General features: G+C 37.6%; 1 protein-coding gene across 2 annotated transcripts in view; it reads right to left on the bottom strand.

Moving 5' to 3' along the window:
- The window catches only part of MOB1B (MOB kinase activator 1B), a 160,305-nt gene that overhangs the window by 64,878 nt on the left and 68,621 nt on the right, over positions 1–26,806 (bottom strand). Inside the window, exon 3 of one of the 2 annotated variants that reach the window (XM_077137058.1) lies at positions 16,100–16,228. Coding sequence is in view for 1 of the 2 variants with exons in the window: in XM_077137059.1 (XP_076993174.1) it covers positions 14,202–14,215 (14 nt within the window). In the remaining variant the exon portion in view is untranslated. Of the gene's footprint in view, positions 1–14,201; positions 14,431–16,099; positions 16,229–26,806 lie in introns of those variants that run through there. The other variant, XM_077137059.1, reaches the window with a different exon arrangement.

The following is a 26,806-nucleotide window of genomic DNA, read 5'->3' as shown; positions in this document are numbered from 1 at the left end:
TAAAATAAATTTAGTATGAAATGCTAATGAAAGCAAGGGGTAAGGGGTATGGTGTCTATAATTTTTTTTTCTGTTTTCGTTTTATTTCTTTTTCTGTTGTCTTTTTGTTTCTTTTTTCTGAATTGATGCAAATGTCCTAAGAAATGATGAATATGCAAATAAGTGATGATATTGTGAATTACCGATTACATATGCTGATGTTTTAGTTCATTTGTTAAATTTTTTTTAATAAATAAATAAATAATAAGGAGGGGGGACTTCCGGAGAAGATGGCGGCTTAGTAAGACGTGCGGGTCTTAGTTCCTCCTCCAGAAAAGCAACTAAAGAAACAGAAACAATACGAAACAGCTCCCGGAGTCACGACAGAGACCAAAAAGACAGCGTACCCCATTCTGGAATGGCTGAACGGGCAGGGAGAATCCGCTGCGGTGAGATACCCAAGGGGCGCGCGTTTTCCCGGCTGGGGCGGCTGGCGACTGTGGTCCCCTCAACGCACGTGGCTCCCCGGTCTGACTGGGAACATTGGATAGCGGGGCCCTCCCGTCACGCTTGGCGTCTCGGGCCAGCTGGGCAATTTGGACCGGCACTCCCCCAAGCCACGGCCAGCGACCCCCGCCTCCATGCACGGTTTCCCGGGCCGACTGCCCCGCAGACAAACGACCGCCACGAGCGCCACCTACTGGGCAGGAAAAGAAAAACAGAGCCCAGAGATTCCACAGAAAAACCTTTCAACCAGCTGGGTCCCACACCCAGGGAAATCTGATCAAATGCCCAGACACCAGCAGAAAATAATGGATGACGCTCGGAAAATTGAAGATATGGCCCAGTCAAAGGAACAAACCAATAGTTCAAATGAGATACAGGAGCTGAGACAACTAATGCTGAATATACGAACAGAAATGGAAAAACTCTTCAAAAACTAAATCAATAAATTGAGGGAGGACATGAAGAAGACATGGGCTGAACAAAAAGAAGAAATAGAAAATCTGAAAAAACAAATCACAGAACTTATGGGAGTGAAGGACAAAGAAGAAAAAATGGAAAAAACAATGGATACCTACAATGGTAGATCTAAAGAGACAGAAGCTACAATTAGTGAACTGGAGGATGGAACATCTGAATTCCAAAAAGAAACAGAAACTATAGGGAAAAGAATGGAAAAACTTGAGCAGGGAATCAGGGAACTGAATGACAATATGAAGCGCACAAATATACGTGTTGTGGGTGTCCCAGAAGGAGAAGAGAAGGGAAAAGGAGGAGAAAAACTAATGGAAGAAATTATCACTGAAAATTTCCCAACTCTTATGAAAGACCTAAAATTACAGATCCAAGAAGTGCAGCGCACCCCAAAGAGATTAGACCCAAATAGGCATTCTCCAAGACACTTACTAGTTAGAATGTCAGAGGTCAAAGAGAAAGAGAGGATCTTGAAAGCAGCAAGAGAAAAACAATCTGTCACATACAAGGGAAACCCAATAAGACTATGTGTAGATTTCTCAGCAGAAACCATGGAAGCTAGAAGACAGTGGGATGATATATTTAAATTACTAAAAGAGAAAAACTGCCAACCAAGACTCCTATATCCAGCAAAATTGTCCTTCAAAAATGAAGGAGAAATTAAAACATTTATAGACAAAAAGTCACTGAGAGAATTTGTGACCAAGAGACCAGCTCTGCAAGAAATACTAAAGGGAGCACTAGAGTCAGATACGAAAAGACAGAAGAGAGAGGTATGGAGTAAAGTGTAGAAAGAAGGAAAATCAGATATGATATATATAATACAAAAGCCAAAATGGTAGAGGAAAATATTATCCAAACAGTAATAACACTAAAAGTTAATGGACTGAATTTCCCAATCAAAAGACATAGAATGGCAGAATGGATTACGACCCAGCAATACCACTGCTAGGTATCTACTCAAAGGACTTAAGGGCAAAGACACAGACGGACATTTGCACACCAGTGTTTATAGCAGCATTATCTACAATTGCAAAGAGATGGAAACAGCCAAAATGTCCATCAACAGACGAGTGGCTAAACAAACTGTGGCGTATACCTACGATGGAATATTATGCAGCTTTAAGACAGACTAAACTTATGAAGCATGTAATAACATGGATGGACCTAGAGAACATTATGCTGAGTGAGTCTAGCCCAAAACTAAAGGACAAATACTGTATGGTCCCACTGATGTGAACTGACATTCGAGAATCAGCTTGGAATATATCATTGGTAACAGAGACCAGCAGGAGTTAGAAACAGGGTAAGATAATGAGTAATTGGAGCTGAAGGGATACAGACTGTGCAACAGGACTAGATACAAAAACTCAAAAATGGACAGCACAATAATACCTAAGTGTAATGTAACTAGGTTGGAACACTGAATGAAGCTGCACCTGAAATACGGTTTTTTGTTTGTTTGTTTGTGTGTTTGTATCTTTTGTTTTTGTTTTTTTTCTTTTTCCTTTATATATATATATATTATTAGTATTATTATTTTAATTCTCTTCTCTATATTAACATTCTATATCTTTTTCTGCTGTTTTGCTAGTTCTTTTCCTAAATCGATGCAAATGTACTAAGAAATGATGATCATACATCTATGTGATGATACTAAGAATTACTGAGTGCATGTGTAGAATGGAATGATTTCTAAATGTTGTGTTAATTTCTTTTCTTTTTTTTGATTAATAAAAAAAATTTAAAAAAAAAAATAAGGAGGGAGCTGAGAATTAACATCAAGAGACTGAGAGAACCTTCTCGACCAAAAGGGGAAAGAGTAAAATGAGGCAAAGTGTCAATGGCTGAGAGATTCCAAACAGAGTCGAGAGGTTATCCTGGAGGTTATTCTTACGCATTAAGTAGATATCACCTTGTTGTTCAAGATGTAGTGGAGAGGCTGGAGGGAATTGCCTGAAAATGTAGTGCTGTGTTCCAGTAGCCATGTTTCCTGATGATGACTGAACAATGATATAGCTTTCACAATGAGACTCTGTGAATGTGAAAACCTTATGTCTGATGCTCCTTTTAACTACTATATCAACAGAAGAGTAGAACATATGGAATAAAAATAAATAACAGGGGGAACAGGTGTTAAAATAAATTCAGTTTGAAATAGTGGTAGGTGGAGGCGAGTGCTAAAGGGTATGGTACGTATAGTTTTTTTTTTCTCTCTCTCTCTATTATCATTTTGTTTCTTTTTCCGTTGTCTTTTTATTTCTTTTTCTAAATCGATGCAAATGTACTAAGAAATGATGAATATGCAACTATGTGATGATATTAAGAATTACTGATTGTATATGTAGAATGGAATGATTTCTAAGTGTTTTGTTAGTTAATTTTTTTTAATTAATAGAAAAAAAATAAGGAGGGAAGTTTAAACTATTCACAGATAAACAGAAGCTAAGAGAGTCTGTTACCAAGAGACTTGTCATACAAGAGAATTCTGCAGGCTGAAACGAAATACAGGAGAGGACTGGATGACAATGCAAAAATGAAGATTTTCAGTAAGAGCAGCTAAAAGGTTAAAAAGAGAGACAAAAATATATGAGATATAAAAGCCAAAGAATGAAACTGTTTTAGCAAGTACTGCCTTTACAGTAATAGCATTGAATGTCAATCAAAAGACATAGATTGGCAAAATGGCTTAAAAAAATATGACCCGTCTACTTACTGTCTGCAAGAGATGCAAAAAGGGTGAAAGTGAAAGGCTAGAAAGATACTTGACTCAAACAGTAACCAAAAAAGAGCTGAGGTAGCAATACTAAATTGGACAACAAGGACTTTAAATGCAAAACTGTTACAAGAGACAAAGAAGAACATTATATATTAATGAAAAGAGTAATCCACCAAGAAGAAATAACAATCATAAATATTTATGTACCTAACTATGATGCTCCAAAATATATGAGACAAACATTGGCAAACTGAAGGGAATAAGAGACATCTCTCCAAAATAATTAGAGACTTCAGTTTACCATTCCTATCGATGGATAGATCATTCAGACAGAGAATCAATAAGAAAACACAGAATTTGAATAATATTGATAAATGAACCAGACCTGACAGATATTTACAGAATATTGCACCCCAAAACAGCAGGATACACATTCCTCTCAAGTGCTCATGATCATTCTCAAGAATAGACCACATGTTGAGTCACAAGTCTCAATAAATTTAAAAAGATTGAAATTATACAAAATACTTTCTCTGACCATAAGGGAATGAAGATGGAAATCACTAACAGGCAGAGAGAAGGAAAATTAAAATTAAAAAAGAGGTTAAACAACACACTCTTAAACAACCAGAGAAGAAACTGCAAGAGAAATCAGTAAATATCTCGAAATAAATGAAAATGAGGACACAATATACTAAAACTTATGGGACGCAGCAAAGGCAGTGCTGAGAGAGGGAAATTTAGGAATTTCCTATCTACATTAAGAAAAAAAGAATTAAAATCAAAGACCTAACTGCTTAACTGGAAGAACTAGAAAAAAGAACAGCAAACTAACCACAAAGCAAGCAGAATGAAAGAAATGAAAAACATTAGACAGAAATAAATAAGCTGAGAACAACAACAACAACAAAAAAATAATAGAAAGAACCAAGACTTGGTTCTATGAGAAGATTAATAAAATTGACAAACCCATAGCTAGACTGACAAAGTAAAAAAGGAAAGAAGATGCAAATAAATAAAATCAGAAATGAGAGGGAGACATTACTTGACCCAACAGAAATAATAATGTCCTAAGAGGATACTATGAACAACTGTATGTCAACAAATTAGACAACTTAGATGAAATGGGCAATTTCCTAGAAACAAACAACAGCCTACATTGACCCTAGAAGACTGTAGAAAACCTCAAAAACCCAACTGTAAGTAAAGAGATTGAATCAGTCATAAACACCTACCAACAAGGAAGCCCAGGACCATAAGGCTTCATAGGGGAATTCTACCACTCATTCCAGGAAGAATTATATACCAATCATGCTCAAAATTTTCCCAAAAAAATTAAAGAAAGGGAGCACTACCTAACTCATTCTATATGGCCAACATCACCCTAAAACTAAAGCCTGATAAAGACACTTCAAGAAATTACAGACCAATTTCTCTAATGAATATAGATGCAAAATCCTCAACAAAATACCTGCAAATCAAATTCAACAGCACAATAAAAGATTTATACACCACAATCAAGTGGGTTTTATTCTATGTATGCAAAGGTAATTCAACATGAGAAAATCAATTAATGTAACACATATCAGCAAACCAAAGGGGGGAAACCACGAGATCATCTCAATTCATGCAGAGAGGGCATCTGACAAAACCCAGCATCCTTTCTTGATAAAAACACTTCAGAAAGACAGGAGTAGAAGGAAACTTCCTCAATGTGATACAGAGCATCTATGAAAAACCTACGGTTAACACTGTCTTCAATGGTGAAGGACTAAAAGCTTTCCCTCAAAGACCGGGAACAAGACAAGGATGCCCATTGTCACCATTGTTATTCAACAATGTGTTAGAAGTGCTAACTAGAGCAGACAGGCAAGAAAAACAAATCAAAGGCATCCAAACAGGAAAGGAGAAAGTAAAACTTTCACAACTGGAAGGTGACATGATCCTACATCTAGGGTCCTGAAAAATCTAAAACAAAGCTACTAGAGCTAGTAAACAAGTTCAGCAAAGTGAAAGGATACAAAATCAACATGCAAAAAGCAGTAGTTTCTAGACATTACTAATAAGCAATCTGAGGAGGAAATCAAGGAAAAACTATCATTCACAATAGTAACTAAAAGAAATCAAATATCTAGTAATAAAGTTAATCAAGGATGTAAAGGACCTGTACTCAGAATACTACAAAATATTGCTAAAAGAAATGACCTAAAGATATGTAAGAGTATTCTATGCTAATGAATTGGAAGACTAAATATCGTTAAGATGTCAATTCTATCCAAATTGATTTACAGAATCAATGCAATCACAACAGCCTACTTTGAAGAAATGGAAAAGTCAATTATGACATTTATTTGGAAGGATGAGGAGCCCCAAATAGCCAAAAACATCTTGAAAAAGAAGAACAAAGTTGGAGAACTCACACTTCCTGACTTTAAAGCATATTATAAAGCTACAGTTACCAAAACAGCATGATACTGGCATAAAAATAGACAGGCTGATCAATAGAATCAAACTGAAAGTTCAGAAATAGAACCACACATTTTTGGTCACTGATTCTAACAAGGCTGCCAAGTACACTCAACTGGGACAGAACAGTCTCTTCAACAAATGCTGCTGAGAAAAACTGGATATCCATATCCAAATGAATCAAAGAGACACCTGTATCACACCTTATAAAGAATTTAGAAGGATCAAAGTCCTAAATATAGAGCTAGGACCATAAAACTCTTGGAAGAAAATGTAGGGAAGCATGTTCAAGAACATGTGGTAGACAGTGGTTTCTTAGGTATTATACCCAAGGCACAGCAATGAAAGAAAAAATAGATACAGGGGACCTCTTCAAAAGAGAAGACTTCTGTGCTTTAAAGGACCTTAGCAAAAAGGTAAAAGGTACTAGTCAACCAGAGAAAATATTTGGAAACCACATTCTAATAAGGGTCTAATATCCAGAATATATAAAGAAATCCTACAACTCAACAATATAAAGACAAAACCCATTTTAAAAATGGGCAAAAGACTTGAATACAGACTTTTCCAAAAAGGAAATACAAATGGCTAAAAAGCACATGAAAAGATACTCAACATGGTTAGCTCAGAAGGAAATGCAAATAAAAACCAAAACAAGATATTTCACACTTGTTAAAATGGCTACTCTTTTAAATTTTTTTATTGAGATATCTTCACGCACCATGCAGTACATCCAAAGTATAAATCAGTGGTATGAACTGACATTAGTGATATGAACTGACATTAGTGAATAAACTTGGAGAATTTTGTTGGCATCAGAGACCATCAGGAGATAGAAATAGGTTAAGATATTGGGTAACTGGAGCTGAAGGGATACAGACTATGCAACAGGACTAAATGTAAAAACTCAGAAATGGACAGCACAATGCTACCTAACTGCAATACAATTATGTTAAAACACTGAATGAAGCTGAATGTGAGAATGATAGAGGGAGGAGGGCTGGGGGCACAAATGAAATCAGAAAGAAAGATAGATGACAAAGATTAAGATGGTATAATCTAGGATTGCCTAGAGTGTATAATGACAGTGACCAAATGTACAAATTTAAAAAATGTTTTTGCATGAGGAAGAACAAAGGAATGTCATTACTGCAGGGTGCTGAAAATAGATGGTAATTAATATTTTAAAATTTCAACTTACGTGTGAGACTAAAGCAAAAAATGTTTTTTGTTACAAAATTTATATTTTGACTAGTGCATTTCCTAACATAACTTATGTAGATAGCTTGGTTGAACAACGTTAAGTACATGGAACCTTGGGTAAAACATGAGATTTTGTTGGTTTGTACAGAGTGATGCCCCAATGAATCCCAGAGTGATTTGATCAGTGAGCAGAAAAGTATTTGCAAAGTCCCCTTTGGGGAATGGTGAGAACAGGGGAAAATTCAACTGCCCCAAGTTGAATTCTTGATATTCTCACAAGCAGTGTGGACAACCAAAGCTATAGGCTGAGCCCCCAATCTTGGGATTTGTTCATATGAAACTCAACCCCACAAAGGATAGGTCAAGCCTTCTTAAAATTAGGCGTAGGAGTCACCCCCAAGAGAACCTCTTTTGTTGCTCAGATGTGGCCTCTCTCTCCAGCCAACACAACAGGCAAACTCACTGCCATCCCCCTGTCTACGTGGGACATAACTCCCAGGGGTGTGGACCTTCCTGGCAACATGGGACAGAAATCCAAGAATGAACTCAGACTCAGCATCAAGGGATTGAGAAAAATCCTAGAATGAGCTGAGACTCAGCATCAAGGGATTGAGAAAATCCTCTCTGACCAAAAGGGGGAAGAGTGAAATGAGACAAAATGTCAATGACTGAGAGATTCCAAACACAGTCAAGAGGTTATCCTGGAGGTTATTCTTATGCATTATGTAGATATCACCTTGTTATCTAAGAGGAAATGGAGAGGCTGGAGGGAACTGTCTGAAAATGTAGAGCTGTGTTCCACTAGCCATGTTTCTTGATGATGATTGAATAATGATATAGCTTTCACAGTGTGACTGTGTGATTATGAAAACCTTGGGTCTTATGCTCCTTTTATCTACCTTGTCAACAGATAAGTAGAACATATGGAATAAAAATAAATAATAGGGGAACAAATGTTAAAATAAATTTAGTTTGAAATGCTAGTGACCAGTGAAAGGGAGGAGTAAGGGATATGGTGTGTATGTTTTTTTTTTCTGATTTTGTTTTATTTTTTCTGTTGTCTTTTTGTTTCTTTTTCTGAATTGATGCAAATGTTCTAAGAAATGATCAGGATGATGAAATCTGCAGCTATGTGATGGTACTGTGAATTAATGCTTATATATGTAGAATGGAATGTTCGTGTTTCTTTCTGTAATTTTTTTTAATTAATTAAAAAAATTTTAAAAAAAGGACATTGGTGGAACATATGAAAAAACTGGAGTATAAACTATAAGGTTTATATCAATGTTAAATTTTTGAACCTGTTAAGTGCACTTAAAGTGTATACCTACGTGAAGATCATTCTTAGAAAATGTACATTATAGTATTAAACATTCAAGAAGCATGATATATACAACCTACACTCAAGTGTTCAGAAAATGGATTGACAGACAACAGATAGACAGATATGGATAGACAGATGGATTGACATACTGATGGGAGGATAGACAGAATGATACAGCAAATGTGGCAGAATTTTAAAACTGATAAACCTGCGTATCTGGGGAGCTAAGGGTATAATGGAGTTATCTATATGGAATTTGTATTATTTTTATAAATGTCCTGTAAGTTTGAAAGTATTTCAAAATTCAAAATTAAAAAAGATAATCTACAACTACTTGTAAGGGAAATATCACAATAATAGTGTGGTAGTTTGGAGGTTATATGTACCCCGGAAAGGATAGTGTTCTTTTAATTCATTCCTGTTGGTGCAGACCTATTGTAGGTGGGACTAATTAGGTTATTTCAGTTTAGGCCTGACCTACGGTCTTACTGGAGTCCTTTTTAGGAGGATAAAAGACAGAAACAGCCCACAGAAGTTTAGAGAAAAGCCCCAGAGAAGCTTAGAGGGGACCCATAGAAAATAGACAGGAAGCCACCAAAGCCAGAAGCTGAAAGCAATGAAACTCAAGAGAGTAGGACCAGCAGATACCAGTCACGTGCCTTGCATGTGACAAAAGTACCCAGATGACAGCAGCCTGTCTTCAGAGTCAGGGATTGTTGATGCCTTGAGTTGGACATTTTCATAGTCTAAGAACTGCAAATTTTAACTTAATAAAATCCCCATTATAAAACCAACCGTTCTCTGGTTACATTGCATTCTGTCAGTTTTACCAAACCAAAACATATTGAAACCAATCGAACGCTAAATTTTCTGCACGTAGTTATATGAAACAAAAGAAACTTATATCAGATACGAAAAGAAAACTAAGGCCATCCAAGTGTCTGCAACTCTCAAAACCACAATTCTGAAAAGATAACCATGGTTACTTCTCCCACCCTACTCTCAAAAACAGTATAATATATTAAAAATCAGGCTGTCAGATTATAAAACTGTGACAAAATACATGGTCAAAAGGCATTCAAAATGATGTTGTAGAAGTTTATTTATTGACCAAAACTTCACAAGCGGAAAACCTAGTCTATTTACTGTAGGGATCCATTTACCTATTTTTAAATATATACAAACAAATATGGGACAGAAAAAATTAGAAAGTCATATCTCAAAATCCTAACAATAGTTATCTCTGAAGGTATAATGCATGCTCTTCATTTTCTTCCTATACTTACCAGTATTCCTAAATTTATGCAATATGCATATTATCCTTACAATAAAATAATCTTACTTTAAGATTATTTATTATTCAGATTAAAAACTTTTTTCCTTGAAAAATTTTTTCATCAAAAAATATTTTTTATGAACCTTAAAAAAATGCCCAGCAGTATTACTATCAATACCTAGTAATATAAGAATTCCCTTAAAATAAGGCATATTGAAAAATACACCTTATTTTGAAACATAATTTGATCAATTATATAGTCTTAGGCAGGATTTAAATCCCAGCTATACCATTTATTGACTACTTGATTGGGGACAAATTATTTAAATTCTCTGTGCCAGTTTCCTCATCTGTAAAATGGGGTTCCTGCTGGCTATTGAACTGAGTTAATTATTTAAAGCACTTTGCTTATAAGGACTTCAGCCATATTAGATTAAGGTCCACTCTCATTCAGTTTGGGCACACCTTAACTAGTAATATCTTCAAAGGTCCTATTTATAAAGGGGTTCACACCCACAGGACCGGCGTTTCAGACCTGAACACGCAATTTGCGGGGAACAATCCCCAATACTACTCTTATGAGGATGGGGGAAGGATGGTAGCTAATACAATGCTCAATAAATATTAGTTTCCTTCCTGCCTGCCTGCCTATCTGCACATCTGCCTTCTCTCTTTCACAACTTATCTCTTTATTTCTACACACAAATAGACATGAGTTTCTATTCATTGACATCCCTAAACCACCTTTCCTATGACTTCCATTTAAAAATTAAATATATCTGTTTTAACTCTGTTCCCACCAAGTAAGCTGACATTAGATAATTACACCTTAGACTTTTCCAAGTCACATGTTTCTGTGGAATTTCCTCTCTAATGGAGTTAAAAAAAAAAAAAAAGATTTGAAATTTTAAAATGCTAGAAACAAAGAGAAGATTCAATAAATATTTTTTGAGTGATTGTTAAGAACTCACCCTGATCCTAAATTTTCCTGCATTTTATATGCACAAAATATCCAAAGAGGCAAAACCCTGAGTAACGACTTGAGACTGAATCTCAAGTCTACTCAGGCAAGGAGTTAGGTAAGCAATCTGAAGTTGGTAATTTGGCCTCTTTGGCAAAAAGAGGTGGGTAAGGTATGTTATTGACAGACCCCAAAATTCTACCGCCTCTTAAACAAAGCTGATATTAGTCAATTAATACACAATTGCATGCCTCCATGATTCTTTCTCTGACTGAAATCTCCTATTTCCCCTTTCACTTTCAGTGAACTCTTGTTTCACCTTCTTTAAATATCACCCATTTATTTGGTTCCTCTTCCTGTAATCCAAACAGAACAAACTCCTCCATATATTTTGGGACTCCATGGTTCCATTAAACCTATCACAGATATCTATTCATATATCATCTTTACCACAGCACTAACACTCCACGAGGGTAGAAACCGTTTTATCCAACATTTCCGGTGTCCTTCATCTCAGACAATGCTTAGTGCACAGCAGGTGGTAAGGATGTACAGAACAATTTAAGTCTACAAACATAAATTAGGTTTCCGTGAACTTTCTGTATCCACCATCTGGGAGTTCAGGTTAACCTGAAGACACAAGAGACTAGTTTGCAGGAGAACCAAACCTCTATCCAAGTCAGATCTGCATATGAGCCAGACTTATGTCTACATTACAAATTTATTTTGTGCATTTGTACAAAAACTACGCAAAGCTGTTTATTTGGACACTCTTTGGAGATTATCATAATGTACTTCAATTCTCTATCCAACAACCTCCTTACCCTGCTATACTTGGTTCAGGCACTTATGACCTCTTACTATACAATGTAACTTACTGACCTTTAATGTTTATGGTCTAACCTTCTAGGTTTAGTGTTGATGATCACTTACTAAAACATAAATTCCAGTAAAGCAGACATTTTTGTCTGTTTTGTTCATTAATGATACCCAATGCCTGGAACAGTACCTGGCACAATGAATGTTTTTTAATCAATAATTCTTCCCTTCTATTTTACAGCCTTCAAAATTCATGAATCATCACCTTCAGAACCCAATTCCACATTAAGCTTCCAAGCAGCCTTCCCTGTACTGAAAGAAAATATTATTAAGTCCTAAACTACAATTCTTCTTTTCTTTGCTCACCTCTTGGTATAGAAACAGTACTCAGGAAACTATACCAAGTAACAAATCAATGAAATAACTTAAACTTTCTTCTTTCACTTCCAATAGTAACATCTGTCTATGTGGTCTTCAGTTTAGATTTTAAACTATTGACGGAAAAAGACTAAATCTAACAATGTTGTATTAGTTATTTATATTAACTAATCTAGTATATGGGTTAAATATGTTGAGAATATACTAATTGCTATATGTGACCTGACTTAAAAATAGTATTCAAAGAATACAAATCCTTCAATGTGTTGTATACATCGATTATGGCAAGGTTCTTCTCGTGTGGCTAAAATTTGTTAGAAGAAATTAATTTATCGAACTCAATTCTAAATTTATTAAATGCTCACAAAAAAAAAAAAAAAGGATCCCATTGTACTCAAAAAATAGAACTAGGAACCCTATTCCCTAGTTTTGGCCAAATATGGCCCTTCCCTACTTCAACCAATTTAGCTTCCAAGAGACCCAACAGCCATTCTGACATCGTCTACACTGCTATTTCTAAGACAGGTTTTAAACTGTTAACGAAAATCAGACATTAGCAATGTACAATTACACTCTGGATGAGAAGCTTCAAGCTGAGATGCCTGGATATGTTGATCCAAAATAAAACTGGAAAGAAAGACTTTTTAAAAGTGCCTAGTCCTCTTATCTAGTATTATGTCAATCTGACAAATTCAGAATCAACTTCTAGGAAGAGCTTAAGAAAAAGTATCACAAGTTTAGACATGTTAGGTAGGTCAACATAAGCCAGGTCCCCTGTCCTTATCAGAAATATCAGCAAGTCTGCCTGGCACTTAGTTTCCATAATCACTGTTTTGCTTTAACACCCTATAAAGAATATTCGAGATATGAGCATGTGAAAATAAGGATGAGTTAGCCTCGAATGCAGATGTCAATTTAATGACTAAAAATTATGGGACGTTGGGTGCACGGGTGGTTCAGTGGTAGAACGCTCACGTTTCATGCGGTTCGATTCCCAGACCATGCACGCGCACACACGCGCGCACACACACACACACCAAAAAAAATTATAGGACGTAGGGAAAAAAACAGAAATCGTAACGGAAAATAATCTTTAGATGGTACTTTCTCCACAACCCTAAGAGTATGGGGTTGGTTTCAACCCCCGTTTTCAATTAGCTCTCTAGCCATAAAAATCGCAACGAAGTCGTCAAAAAGTAATTCCTCAGGGTTGTAATCCCGTTTTTTGTAAGACTCGAAACCTGTCTCTTGCCTCCACATACCAACTCTGCCATCCTGTCTTTCTGCCCTTTCACCCAAACTTGTCTGGAATAAATGATAAGTGAAATAATAACAAGCACTAAATGTGACTCTACAGTTGGTATTTACAAATGACTTGCAAAACAACTCCCAGATGAACCTAATCAACCCAGGGCACACTACCCAGAACATATTTGGTGAGTGTCTAAAAAGATAAAGCCTGTGTGCTTTAGGCAGGGAAGCACGCTGATTCAGGAAGAGAGCTTCAGAGAACCAGAAGGCTGCTCCAGACCCTTTCCAAAAATCCCAAGCTGCCACCAGGGGATCTTGACCGGGAGGCTAACAAGCAGGACTTGTCACCCAACTTTCCAACCCTGAGACCTAAAAGGAAAGTTTAAAAAGGCCCTGAAATGACGGAAAAAGTAAGACACTCTTCTCTTTTGTGCTCAGAACCCAGAAATAGGCAACGGGCAGCAGGACGGAGACAACCGACTGGACACGCGTTGAGTACAGGTCAAGACAAACCAAGCCCGAGACAAGAGCAGAGGAAAAGGTGGGGATGATGGAGAAATCCGGACGCAGGTACCGGGGTGTAACGAGCCATGGGGTCCAGGGAGAAAGAGCCTTGTTGGGGGCTCAGAAGACTCCATGCGCGCTAAAGCGGGCGGCCGTAGAGTCGGCGGACAGGCAGCACGGGCGCGGCGGGCAGGTTCCCGGAGACACTCTCGGTAGGAACTGCCGGCCCCGGCAGTGCGGGGCTAGGAGAGCAGGGCCGAGCCGAGGGCAGGCGGCGGGCGCAGACCGGTCGGCCCAGGTCGCGTCCGAACAAAGCTGGCGCAAGCGGGGCCTGGCTACTCACAACAAGAAGCTCATGTTGGCCGCGGCGCGGGCTGCGGAGCTCGGCGGTCGCGAAGCCTCGGGGCAACGGCGGCGGCTGCCAGGGAAGAGCTGCGAGGCGGGAGGAAAAGGAGGAGAACCCGAGAGGGAAGAGAGGAGCGCCGGTGGTTCGGCGGCCGCAACTCGCTCGGCTTTGCTAGTTCCAATGGCAGGCAGAGGGGGCGGAAGTGGGAAGCACACGGCTTGAATCGCTCAATGGGAGGGAACGAAGGGGAGGCGGGGACAGGGCCGCCCGCCGAGCGCTTGGAGGACAGCGGCTCGGGTCACTGGGCGCCGCGGCTCCGCGAGGACCTCCTCCTCAGCCCCTTTCTCTCGCCACCCTCGAGGTCTCGCGAGAGTGGCGCGCGCCCACCCGGCCCCTCAGATTCCGACTCCCTGTCCCTCACCTTCCAGCCACCTTTGTGTCGCGGGACGCTGGGCTCGCCGAGGCCTGTCCGCCCGGTTGGGGGTCGGGTCGAGCGCTCCCGCCGCTCAGCTGGGTTTCAGCGGTCAGAGAGGAAGTGGGCTCCAAGTCCAGGCTGTCAGGGTCCTGCAGTGAGGCATGGGATTGCCTCCAGAATTCTGCCTCCAGTGAGTGCCCAGTAAAGGGTGATGAAAGAGTGTGGAATCTCTTTCTTTGCTGCCATTTAAAAACAGGATGGCGTTTCGTCTGGTTGGAATGATCTGGGTGTCATGCTGCCGGAAAAGGGACTAAATGGGTTTTCAAGGTCTCTGTCGTTTTATGGGCATATTTTAAAACCCTGAACCAAGAGAAGGGCAGGGTCTGTCACTGCCTGATCAGTCAAGCTAGACTGTCATCAGCCTTTGGGAAAACTGATGGAGACAAGGAGAAGAGCTGAGGTCCGTTTATCTTGGGCTCCCGGCGTGGTAGGCTGTTCATCAGTGGTGATACTGAGTATGCAAGAATGGGACTGAAGTCCATTATAACCAATGAACATTCTGATGCACAAAAGACTCTAGGGACTAGAACGATTCAGAATTCCTTATGGAGAGTCTTGCTTCTCATATAGTTTAGAAACCCAGGGCAAGCTTTATATTCTTTAAGAGTGGTCCATAAAGCTTGAATATCCACCACAACTTTATCAATTTTAGGTGAAAATTATTTTACACAAGTGATGTCTTTCTTTACTCCCAACACCTGTTGAATCCTCAAGTAAGTTTTCAAAGAAGCTGAACAAAACCTAAATTGTTAATATTCAATTATTAACCCAACTTTAGCTTTTCATTCCTAATGGCATTGGTAGACTTGGAAAAGGTGCACATATGGAATGTATTCTATTGTGTTTATACACTATTAATTTGGTATGTTGGTAAATCAAGTCATTAAGAAATAGAAGAAAATATTGAAATCTTGACACATCTCAGGAACAGCAGAGATCACAAAAATATTTGGAAGACTTGAAGGCTCAAAAGACATATGAAAGAGGAGAGGATGTTTATCTTAATATAATGAAAATAATGGATTTATGACATAAATAAAGGCCCTGTGTTATAGGTATTGATATAGTACTAACTTGCTATATAAGTTATTTGGGGATGTCAGAAGGTAAGATACATATTACCAAGTTTGGAAATTATGTTATTTGGGGAAATCAAGTCAAGTCAGTTAACATATCAGAGCCTCAGTTTCACCCCCTTTAAAATAAGGGTCTTGGATTATTACCTGATCTCCAAGATGAAAGTTTTAAAATTCTGTCATGCCACAGATATCCTTCAAATGACTGGCACACAGTTTCCAACTGCTCTCTGATTTGGTAGGCTGGTTTAGGTAGCCTTATTTTTGGTCTGATGCAATTTAGGTGAGTCCTATGATACCGAATCAGGAGAAAGATTGGCAGAGGAGACACTCTGCAAAAATACCTGCTGAATGGATCTCTATAATACCATTAAGAGGGTTGCTTGGAGTTAACAGCTGAGGGCAGTGCAAGGGTAGCTCAGTTGTAGGATTCTCGCTTGACATGCGGAGGCACCGGGTTCGATTCCTGGAGCCTGCACATGCCAAAAAAAAAAAGAGAGAGAGAGAGATAAATTTCAGACAGCTGGTAAAACTTAAAATATAATGGTCCAAAAAATGAGAGATGTCATGTTCATAATACAGAATATAATTCCAGCAGATTAGACACTTAAGTCAAACAAATGGCTGTCATGTGAAATTATTCAGCATTTCAGAAACACTGGGACATTTGGATCAGAGTGTATATTCAAATACATATTTCTAATTCTAATTTCTCATTCACCAGTCCATATTTTATACCACTCTTCCTAAAGATCCAACCTCAAGAAGTAACTCTGCTGCTGAAAATCTTGTAGTCCTTTTCTTATGAAGCAAGATTATAAAAATTTGTATTCTACCCACTAATTTTTCAAAGATGTTAATTTTGAGATGACTTTTGATCAAGGTAGAGATGTCAAGTAGACTTTTGACTGTTGTGCGAAGCCTAGGGAAAGGTATAAATTGGAAATGTAAATACAGGAGTTCTCAGCAAGTAAATGGTATTTGAAGCCATGGTATTGGCTTTTAAATAAGAATTTATGTATCAAAAAGAGCAGACCTACCAAAGTGTTACCTTTAAGCATCTCTATTTCTTCTTTCCATACCACTCTTCCCAGATACTTCAGGTTCCCAGTCACCACCTACGCCCTCTCCCTCAGTTACATTTATGTCTCCTTTCCCTCAAGGTTAGAATTCCTATCACCTTAAAAGAGATGGTTCACAGTAGATTTTAACAGATATATTAATCCCACGTAATATAACACCAGTTATTTAATACCTGTTAAAGCCAAATAGTAGATGAGGGAAATTTTCTTCTTATAGGAGTATTTAAGTTAAAAAAAATACAAATGTTTTGAATTATTATTAGAATATCACCATTTTTGCTACCCCTAATGGATGAATGTCTCTAAGAGAAAAAATCAAACTGTATGTGCCTCCTAATGGAATAATACATCTCCACCTATGAAGAGGTTTTGAAAACAAAAATTGAACTGAATCTGATCAAGCCTCTAAATCCAATTACCAGTTTACAGGAAATACAGAGAACAGAAGAAGATGTTTAAGAGCATGTTAAATGACACCACATGGATGCATTCAACAAAATCTAAACTGAGGGAAAATTACTTAGGACTCAATTTCTTCAACAATGCAATTGCAAAGAAAAAAATAGAACTGAAGGACGAATTTAAAGATTATCAGAGGCTTGAGACATATCACCCAATTGCAATGTACAGACCTTATTTGCATCCTGATTCAAAAAAGCAGTCTGAAAAACAATGACTAGTGTTTATGTCATTTGAGACAAATGGAAATTTAAACACTGACTGGCTATTTGATGATATTATGGGCTTACTGTTAATTGTGGTTAACTAATAATGTTCTGGTTATTATTTTTTTAAAAGTCCTTATATTTAGACATATTTACTGAAACATTATAGATGAAATGATACACCTGGGATTTGCTTCCTTAATATGGGAGGAGAAAGTAAGTAGGAGTATAGATGAAACAAAATGGGCCATAAGTTGATAATTGTTAAAGCCAGATAATGAGTACACAGGGTCATTGTATTGTTCTATTTCTGTTTACTTTTAAAATTTTCCATAATAAAAAGAAAAACAATCAAACAACAAACAAGTCTCCCTTTGAAAAGACCTATCAGTGCTGTTAATGATGTGGCTTCAAGAGGAACTGATATGCAAGATGATTTTTTTGGACTAAAGCGTTCTTCTCTTGCCCTCAGATTAGGTATCTCTTTTTGCCTATATATAAAGAGTTCCTTTACCTGTAAATCTAAAAGCAGATGCTATTAATGCCAGAGCAAAGAAACTGACTAAATCTTGGCATTGGTGTTTGAGCCACTTTTCTTTTCTGATTCAGTAATGTGACCTGACTCTGGAAGAATGTATACCTGAACAATAAATACTAGAAAAACTATACTTGAGCTACAAATCCTTAGTAACCTGATAAAATTCATTCTGTTGTATAAGAGTATTTTGATTGCATAATATTTAGATTGATGTGCTAATTATTCCATCTAATTAATTCAGTTATACAAGATTGTTTTTATAGCTACCATTTATTAATGGCCCAGTCACTCTGCTAAGTTTTTCATGTTTTATCTTTATTACATTTATTACTTACACTGCCCCATGAGGTTAATATTAGGTGTTATTTTCTTCATTTTCTAGATACAGGAATTAATGCTGAGAGGTTAAATAACTTCTCAAGGTCACATGCCTAGTAAATACAAACTAAATTCAGCAAAATCGGTTTTCCCCTAAATTAGATTAAATAATTCTAAATGAAGCTTGGCATGCTTCACAATCCCACTTAAAAGAACTAAGACATCAATTCAACTTGACCCTTATCAATGCTCTTTAGATTTCAGTTCTTTATCTTGTGTCATTAAAGATAAACCAATGTAGAGTCATGAATGCTTCTCAAGAATATATTAACTTGATGTAATAGAAAACTATGGAAGCATGAAAGTTTGGTTCATGAAGTTTGATGTCTATCACTGCATTCATTTATCACTAAAGCCTATAAACTACATCACGAATGATATAGTTTATTGAAGGAAGATAGACAATCAAATAAGTAAAACAACTTTAGAAATTGTGTAAGTGTCATGACATAAAAGTCGATGTTGTTATGTGAGTGTATATTAAGGGGACCTGAACTATTTTGGAGGGTCAGGAAAGAATTGGATCCTGTGCATGTGGAATTAATAGCATGTATTTATTCCTTGCATTTAAATTCCTATTACATTAATAAACAGCATAATTTAATAAACCTTCTATTTCCACTTACCATTGCAAACCCACTTTTGGTGTAATGAAGCACTGCAATATAGAAATGTATTTTTGTTTTTAAGAAATCAGTCTTATAGAATTTATGAAAAAGTGCTATTTTGGGTATCATTTTCAGGATCTTAGTCCATAAAAATTATAAAATATGTCTTGCATGGACCTTGCTGAGTAAATATCAAACTTAATTTCTTGCTTTGTCAATTTACCATTGTCCACAATTAATTGTATTCCCCACTAAATTGAAATCATATATAGCTACTTTTCTAGTAAACTGCATGGGGAGGAAGATGGAGGGTCCATTTTGAGCCTATTCTAAGCTACTTTTCCCAGGTTGATAGGACATTGCCAATGTTGAAAAGCCTAAAATTAACTCTGCCAGTTGTGTTTTTGTTTGCTACATATAGCACACGGCTCAGGGGGCTCAATATGCTAGGCTTGCTTGCTGCTTCATCTGCTGTGCTCTTAAAAGTTTGTCTGCCTGTAGTGCATGTTGTGCACAAGAGTGGTAACTAAGCAGCTTGAAAGTATATGGGGACTGAACAAATAAGTCTCTCCTTGAATCTTAGAAGAACCTAGCAACAAAGAGGGTGGGGGATTTCGGTATGGAGGAGTCACTGCTGAGTATGTTAGATAAATGGCTTAACTTTTAACCTTACTGAAGTTTCCCAATGAGCAAGTTGTCAATCTGCTGTCAAGGATCAAGTGATGATAATAGAGTTGTCAAGGAGTCTATGTTTCTAGCCCACCCATCTCCACAAGGTCCTTTAGCACAAAGGACCATATATAGACACAGAGAGTATTCTGATTGGGTGCAACTTAAAAATATCCTAGGAATCAGCAGCTGTTACTTTCACCCACGCAAATTCACAGTTGGCTTAATTAAATAGTGCCTGTTCTCAGGCACTGCAGCCCTATGGGTTGTGCCTTAAGCACTTAGGCTGCTTCTCTGTATTACATTCTCTTCCTCAAAGTGACATAAAGCAGAATGGATGAAGAAAAAAATGGATGCATGGAAGGGATCAATTATAAGAAGTTCGGGACATGAATCAATGTAAATAATAAAATGTGAAAGTCAGATCTTTGAATATGGCCTTGAATCCCTACCTGTGAGAGCACTGGATTCAAGTACTATAGGGACCCCAGATAAGTCTTAACAATTTGTTTTCTCTTGCCCATGACCATTACCACACTGTCTTCTTAACATCTCTCTCATATTCTCCGTAGTTGTCATAGTTAACGACCATTGCAAACTGAGCAAGCCGCATTCTTCATATAGCTAGAGACATGAGCCTGCTCTACATGACATAATTCCCCTGTCCTGTACCGAAAGGAATCTGGTCTCAGATAGCCAAACCATTTGCTTTTCTTCAGGAGAAATATTCCAACCCTCCCAAAATATCACTGTTCTTGAGGTCTCTATGACATCAGAGCAACTAGGAAGCATCCCCAGAGCAGAAAACCAAAGTATTCAGTCCCAGCTTGAAATTTGACCAAGTGTTTCCAAATCCCTTATTTATAGGTCATACTCTGTTTCCACACTGATCATTTCACTTAAGTACAGGATAAAGGGCCTTGGCAAAATGAAAACAGACTGGGAAGGAAAATTTACTACCCAAAATAAAGGTATCAGGAATCAAGTAGGGAAGAAATTCTGCAATCGCAGCATAAAGAAAAAAGGCATTTTAACCACCAAAAAGACAATTACTTCCAACACTCATTTGAATTCTAAACTCTACATTAGTTCATATCTCAGGGTCACAAATCCAGTCCTATAGGAGGTGCTATTCATATTTACTGTATAGCCTTTAGCTCTAAATTCAGTGACTGTATGGCATAATGGCAGGTCTAAAATTGGAGCAGTTGTGTATGTGTGCATGTAAAGAAATGAAGATAGACCCACAACTCTGTTTCTAAGAAGTAAATCTCTCTCCTTCCCTCAGCTTTCTTCCTCCCTTTGATAACTCACCAGGACCTGCATCCTTTATCAGAGTTGCTGTTACAGGACCATCATGCTTGCAATCTCACTATCTTCCCTGGATCATCAATAACCCTCACTAAGCTACAAAGCATAGCTCAAAAAGCCAGTTCCTCCCAGGAGGCCTATTAAGTTACTCTTAGTAAGACTGAAAGCAGCTCTTTGTTCCCTGAGATACACAGGGATCAAGTGTGACTACCTGCCCACAGTGGCTCATAAAGAGCTTGAATAATCATAGAATCATACGAGAATCTAATACAGAGCTGAAAAAAGACCACAGAATCTTCAGGGAGTTAGAGACACTAGTATTTATTTTCTGCTGTGTAATCTTCTGCCAGTAATCTGACAAGACTTTTTATATTTCATTTAATTTTCACAACAACCCCCAGAAGCAGATGTTACTGTCCCACTTCTGTGGATAAGGAAATTAAATCACATCTAATATAATCTCGGTGGGAAGTAATGGGTCCAAAATCTGAACCCAGGTCTAACTAATTTAGGTAGAATAAACCATCCCAGGCTTTGTATTATTTAAGAGTTTGGGATTTTAAGTGCTGCACAAACACAGCATTATATAATATTGAATCACTCATTAGGAAAGTTAATTGCCTTTTAAATTTGTTTTCAGTTCTGATAATATGAACGAGGAGCTCTTGGTTTGATGCCAGTATGGTTTTAATACCTCCCTAATACTTTTTAGCAGAGAGTTTAGGCTTTAGCCCCAGAACCTTCAGCAGGCAAAAATATCTAGCTAGAATTTAGTTTTTGCTTTTATATTCATTCTTATGTCTTTCTCTTATAAAAGGCATGTGAGGCTGGTTTTCATTTACAGTAGTGATGTAAAATATGGTCTTTTTAAATTCAAGATCTCTAGCATCCTACTACCCAGGTTCAGGTACATTGACCTTGGACAGTTCCCTTAATCCTCAGTCTCCTCACTTGTAAATAGATTCAATGATAGTATCTACCACATCAGGTTGATGTGTGGATCCAGTGAGCAAGCACTTGCAGTAATATTTAAAATATAGTGCTGCTCACTAAATGTTTGTTATTACGACAATTAAAATGAGTTTCGACTTGAATCAGGGCTTCTCAACATTGGCACTGCTGACACTTCGGGTCAGATCATCCTTTTGCTGGAGGTGTGCTGGGGTTGGAGTCTGTGCTGTGCGTTTTGGGGTGTTTGGCAATATCCCTGGCCTCTGGCTTTCTCCCCCCAGTTATTACCAAAAAAAAAGCTTCCAGATATTGCCAAATGCCCTCTTGGGGGCAAAACTGCCCCTAGTTGAGAACCACTGAGTTACAGTAAATTCTTAGGTAAAAATCATACTCAAATATGATAAATATCTAAAGGTGTTTGGAAAAACTGAAGTTTGGGAACATTGCTCTAAGCCAATGTTATTCGAAAATTAATTAATAATTTTGCAGATTTATTAATATGCTCTATTTCCTGTCGAAGCAAAGTATTCAAGGAACTTAAAAGGAGTTCTGCTAGTAAGTACAATAAAGTTCACCTTTCTTTTACTCTCGCCTCCCTTTTCCTCTCCTGCCTTCTCTTCCCACCAGCCCACCGCCCCACACACTTGTCTGCACACATAGCCATAAACTGACTAGTAGACGCCCTTTGTCCAGACTTCTCACGTCCCTCGCTCTCCAATTAAGTGTGCTCTTGTCTTTTCCCAGGACCTCATTCCTGCTTTTTGAATGCATATAAAAATGTAATTGATGTTGGTGCTGTATCAGTATGTTTTTCAATTACAGATAGGAGAAAATTACACTCTGTAACTGGTTGAAACAACGGGAACATTTATTCATTCACAAAAATAAAAGTTCAAAGGATGGGCTTTTAGGGCTGCATTAATCTAGTGGCTACAGTTCCATTTTTCTACAATTCCTTTGACTCTGCCTTCCTCTGTGTGCCAGCTTCATCTTCAGGTTGGTGGTTAATGGGCTACAACTGTACATGACACACACCAAAATTCAGAGAACATGGAAAGAAACTTGTCTCTGAAACTTTTCCAACATCTTTAATGCAAGTGCAGCCTCAGTTTATTCAGCCTTCTAGGTTATTTGTTTTGAATAATTCGATACCTGAAAAATTCAGACTATGAAGTTCTTTAGTTTGCTGGGTTGCTAATAGATTAAATGAGGTAATAAAAGTGAAAGCACTTTAAAAACTCATGTAATTGCAAGGTGTCGTTCTTGGAAGGTTCACTCTGTCCCTTTTTCTATTTTTTTTTCTCCCAAGAATAATAGATCTGCTCAACTTGTTCATTTATAGGAGGTTTTTTTAAAGCAGTTTATTGAGATATAGTCACATACCATACAGTCCATCCAAGGTGTACAATCAGTGGTTCACGGTTTCATCACACACTTGTGCATCCATCACCACAATCAATTTTAGAACATTTTCATTACTCAATCCCCCCCAAACATCCCATGTTGGTAGTGACCGTTCTGAGTCAGCCACACAGCACACAGCACACAGCACACAGCACATAGTCACGGAGAAACGATTCAGAAGACTGTCATCAGGGGGGAATCGAAGGCGTATGCTTTATTGAGGAAGTGCCCAAAATTATATAGGCTGGGAGCAAGCAGGGACACGTTTCGGGTGGGGATTGGTGGCAGTTGTTGCTAGGGTGGAGGGCAGATTTAAGGTTAGTGCTTTTGGCGCGAACTACCACCGCCAGTTCCGGGAAGAAAGCCGGCCGCGGGCTAGGCCATTTTGTGTTGCCTTGCATCAACCACGGCAGCCATGTTGGCAAGATCTTATGAGTTCTCTATCAATCCCATACCTCTTACCCCCCCATCATTGACCTTTAGCATTGATGTTCGTTTGTTACTATTGATAAAAGAGTATTAAAATATTACTGTTAATTGTAATAGTCCATAGTTTTTATAGGTGCATTTTATCCCATATAGCACTCTATTATTAACACCTTTTAATAGAGATATACATTTCTTCTAGTTCATGAAAGAATATTTTCATATTTGTGCTATTAATCATAGTAATTGTCCACAACAGGGTTCACTGCATTATACAATCCCATGTTTTATCCTCTAGCTTTCCTTTTAGTGACATGCACAACTCTGAGCTTACCCTTTCATCCACAAATCACACACATAATTCAGTGTTGTTACTCTCACCCTCTCACCATAATGTGCTAACATTACCTCTATTCATTTCCAACCATTTAAATTAAACCTAGTTAAAAATTCTGCACAAATTAAGTGTCAGCTCCCCATTCTCTACTTTCATTCTCTCTACTGGTAACCTATATTTTGGATTTTAATTCCATGATTTTATTTATTGTAATTAGCTCATATCTATGAGATCTTGCAATATTTGTCCTTATGTGTCTGAATTATTTCACTCAATATAATGTCCTCCAGGTTCATCCATGTTGTCGCAGGCTTCAGGACCTCGTTCCTTCTTACTGCTGAATAATATTCCCTCATATGTATGTACCACATTTTGTTTACCCATTCATCAATTCATGAACACTTGAATTCTTTCCATATTTTGGTAATTGTGAATAACACTTCTGCAAACATTGGTGTGCAAATGTCTGTTCAGCTTCCTGCTCTCAGTTCTTCTGGGTATATATTGAGCGTATTAGCAAACTAAAGCAGTTATATATAGTTAAGATGTCAATTCTACCCAAATTTACTAACAGATTCAATGCAATCACATTCAGAATTCTGGATTTGCTGGGTCATATGGTCATTCTATACTTAGCTTCCTGAGGAACTGCCTAACTGTCTTCCACCGCAGCTGTACCATTTTACAATCCACCAGGAGTGAATAAGTGTTCCTATTTCTCCACAGCCTCTCCAACACTTGCAGTTTTCTGTTTGTTTAATAGTAGCCATTCTAGTAGATGTGAAATGATTTCTCATGGTTTTGATTTGCATTTCCCTAATCGTTAGTGAAGTTGAGCATCTTTTCGTGTACTTTTTGCCCTTCGTATTCCCTCTTTGGAAAAAATGTCTCTTCAAGACTTATGGCAATTTTTAAAATGGGTTTTTTGTCTTTTTATTGTTAGGTTATAGGATTTCTTTATTTTTTTGTATATTAAAACCCTATCAGGTATGTGGTTTCCAAATATTTTCTCCCATGGAGTAGGCTGCCTTTTCATCTTTTTGACAAGCACTTTGATGCACAGAAGTATTCAGTTTTGAAGAAACTCCATTTATTTATTTTTTCTTTTCTTGCTTGTGTTTTGGTGTGAAGTCTAAGAAACCCCTGCCTACCATGAGATCTTGATGATGCTTCCCTAAATTTTCTTCTAGGTGTTTTACACTCCTGTCCCCTATATGTAAGTCTTTGGTATATTTTGAGTTCATTTTTGTATAAGGTGTGAGATAAGGGTCCTCTTTCATTCTTTTGGATATGGATATACAGTTATTCCAACACCATTTTGTTGAAGAGATGTTCTACCCCAGTTGAGTGGATTTGCCTACCTTGTAGAAAATCAATTGACTATAAGTATACAGGTCTATTTCTGAACTCTCAAAATTCTGTTCCATAACCAATATGTCTAGCTTTATGCCAGTACCATACTGTTTTGATCACTGTAGCTTTATAATATGCTTTAAAGTCAGGAAGTGTAAGTCCTCCAATTTCATTCTTCTTTTGCAAGATATTTTTAGCTATTCAGGATCCCCTGCCCTTCCAAATAAAGATGATGCTTGGCTTTTGCATTTCTTCAGAGTAAGCTATTGGAATTTTGATTGGGATTGCATTGAAGCTGTAAGTCAATTTGGATAGAATTGACATCTTAACTATATATAATTGTTTTGGCTTTCTAATGCTGCCAAATGCACCAGAAATGGCTTTTATAAAAGGGATTTATTAAGTTGCTAGTTACAATTCTAAGGCCATGAAAATGTACAAATTAAGGCACCAACAAGAGGATACCATCTCTCAAGAAAGGCTGATAGCCTCTGGGGTTTCTCTGTCACCTGAGAAGGCACATGGTGAAATCTGCAGTCCCTCTCTCCTGGCTTCTGATTTCAAATAGCTCTTTCAACTTCTCTTATCTCCTGAGGCATTTCCTTCTACTTCTCCAAATGTCTGTCTTGGTTTCATCTTTCTGCTCTCTGTGTCTGATCTGAGCTCTCTCTATGTTTTCTGCCTATTATTCTTTTCATACAGGGCTATAATAAAAAGTTGAAGGCCCACTTTGAATGGATGGGGGTCACAACTCCATGGAAATAATCTAGTCAAAAGATTTCACCCAACAATGATCTGCCACCACATGACTGAATTAAAAGAACATGGCTTTTCTGGGGTACATAACCATTTCACACCAGCACAATAATATTCCAGTCCATGAATACAGAATGTCCTTCCATTTATTTAGGTCTTCATTGATTTCTTTTAGCAATGTTTTATTGTTTTCTAGATATAGTTCCTTTACATCCTTTGTTGAATTTATTCCTAGATATTTGATTCTTTTAGATGCTATTGTAAATGGAATTTTTTTCTTGATTACCTTCTTGGATAATTAATTAATAGTGTGTAAAAATCCTATTAATTTTTGTGTGTTGCTCTTGCATCCTGCCACTTTGCTTTACTTATTTATTAGCTCCAGTAGAGTTGTCATAGATTTTTCAGGACTTTGTTGATACCAGCTTATTTCATTTGCAATTAGTAAAAGTTTTACTCTTCATCTTCAATTCAGATGCCTTTTTTTTTTCTCGCCTAATTGCTCTGGCTAGAATTTCCAGTACTATTTTGAATAACAGTGGTGCCAGGGGGCATCATTGTCTTGTTCCAGAT

Source organism: Tamandua tetradactyla, chromosome 19 (genome assembly GCF_023851605.1).
Source record: "Tamandua tetradactyla isolate mTamTet1 chromosome 19, mTamTet1.pri, whole genome shotgun sequence".
Classification (NCBI taxonomy): Eukaryota; Metazoa; Chordata; class Mammalia; order Pilosa; family Myrmecophagidae; genus Tamandua; species Tamandua tetradactyla.
This window is presented reverse-complemented; position numbering and strand designations above follow the sequence as displayed.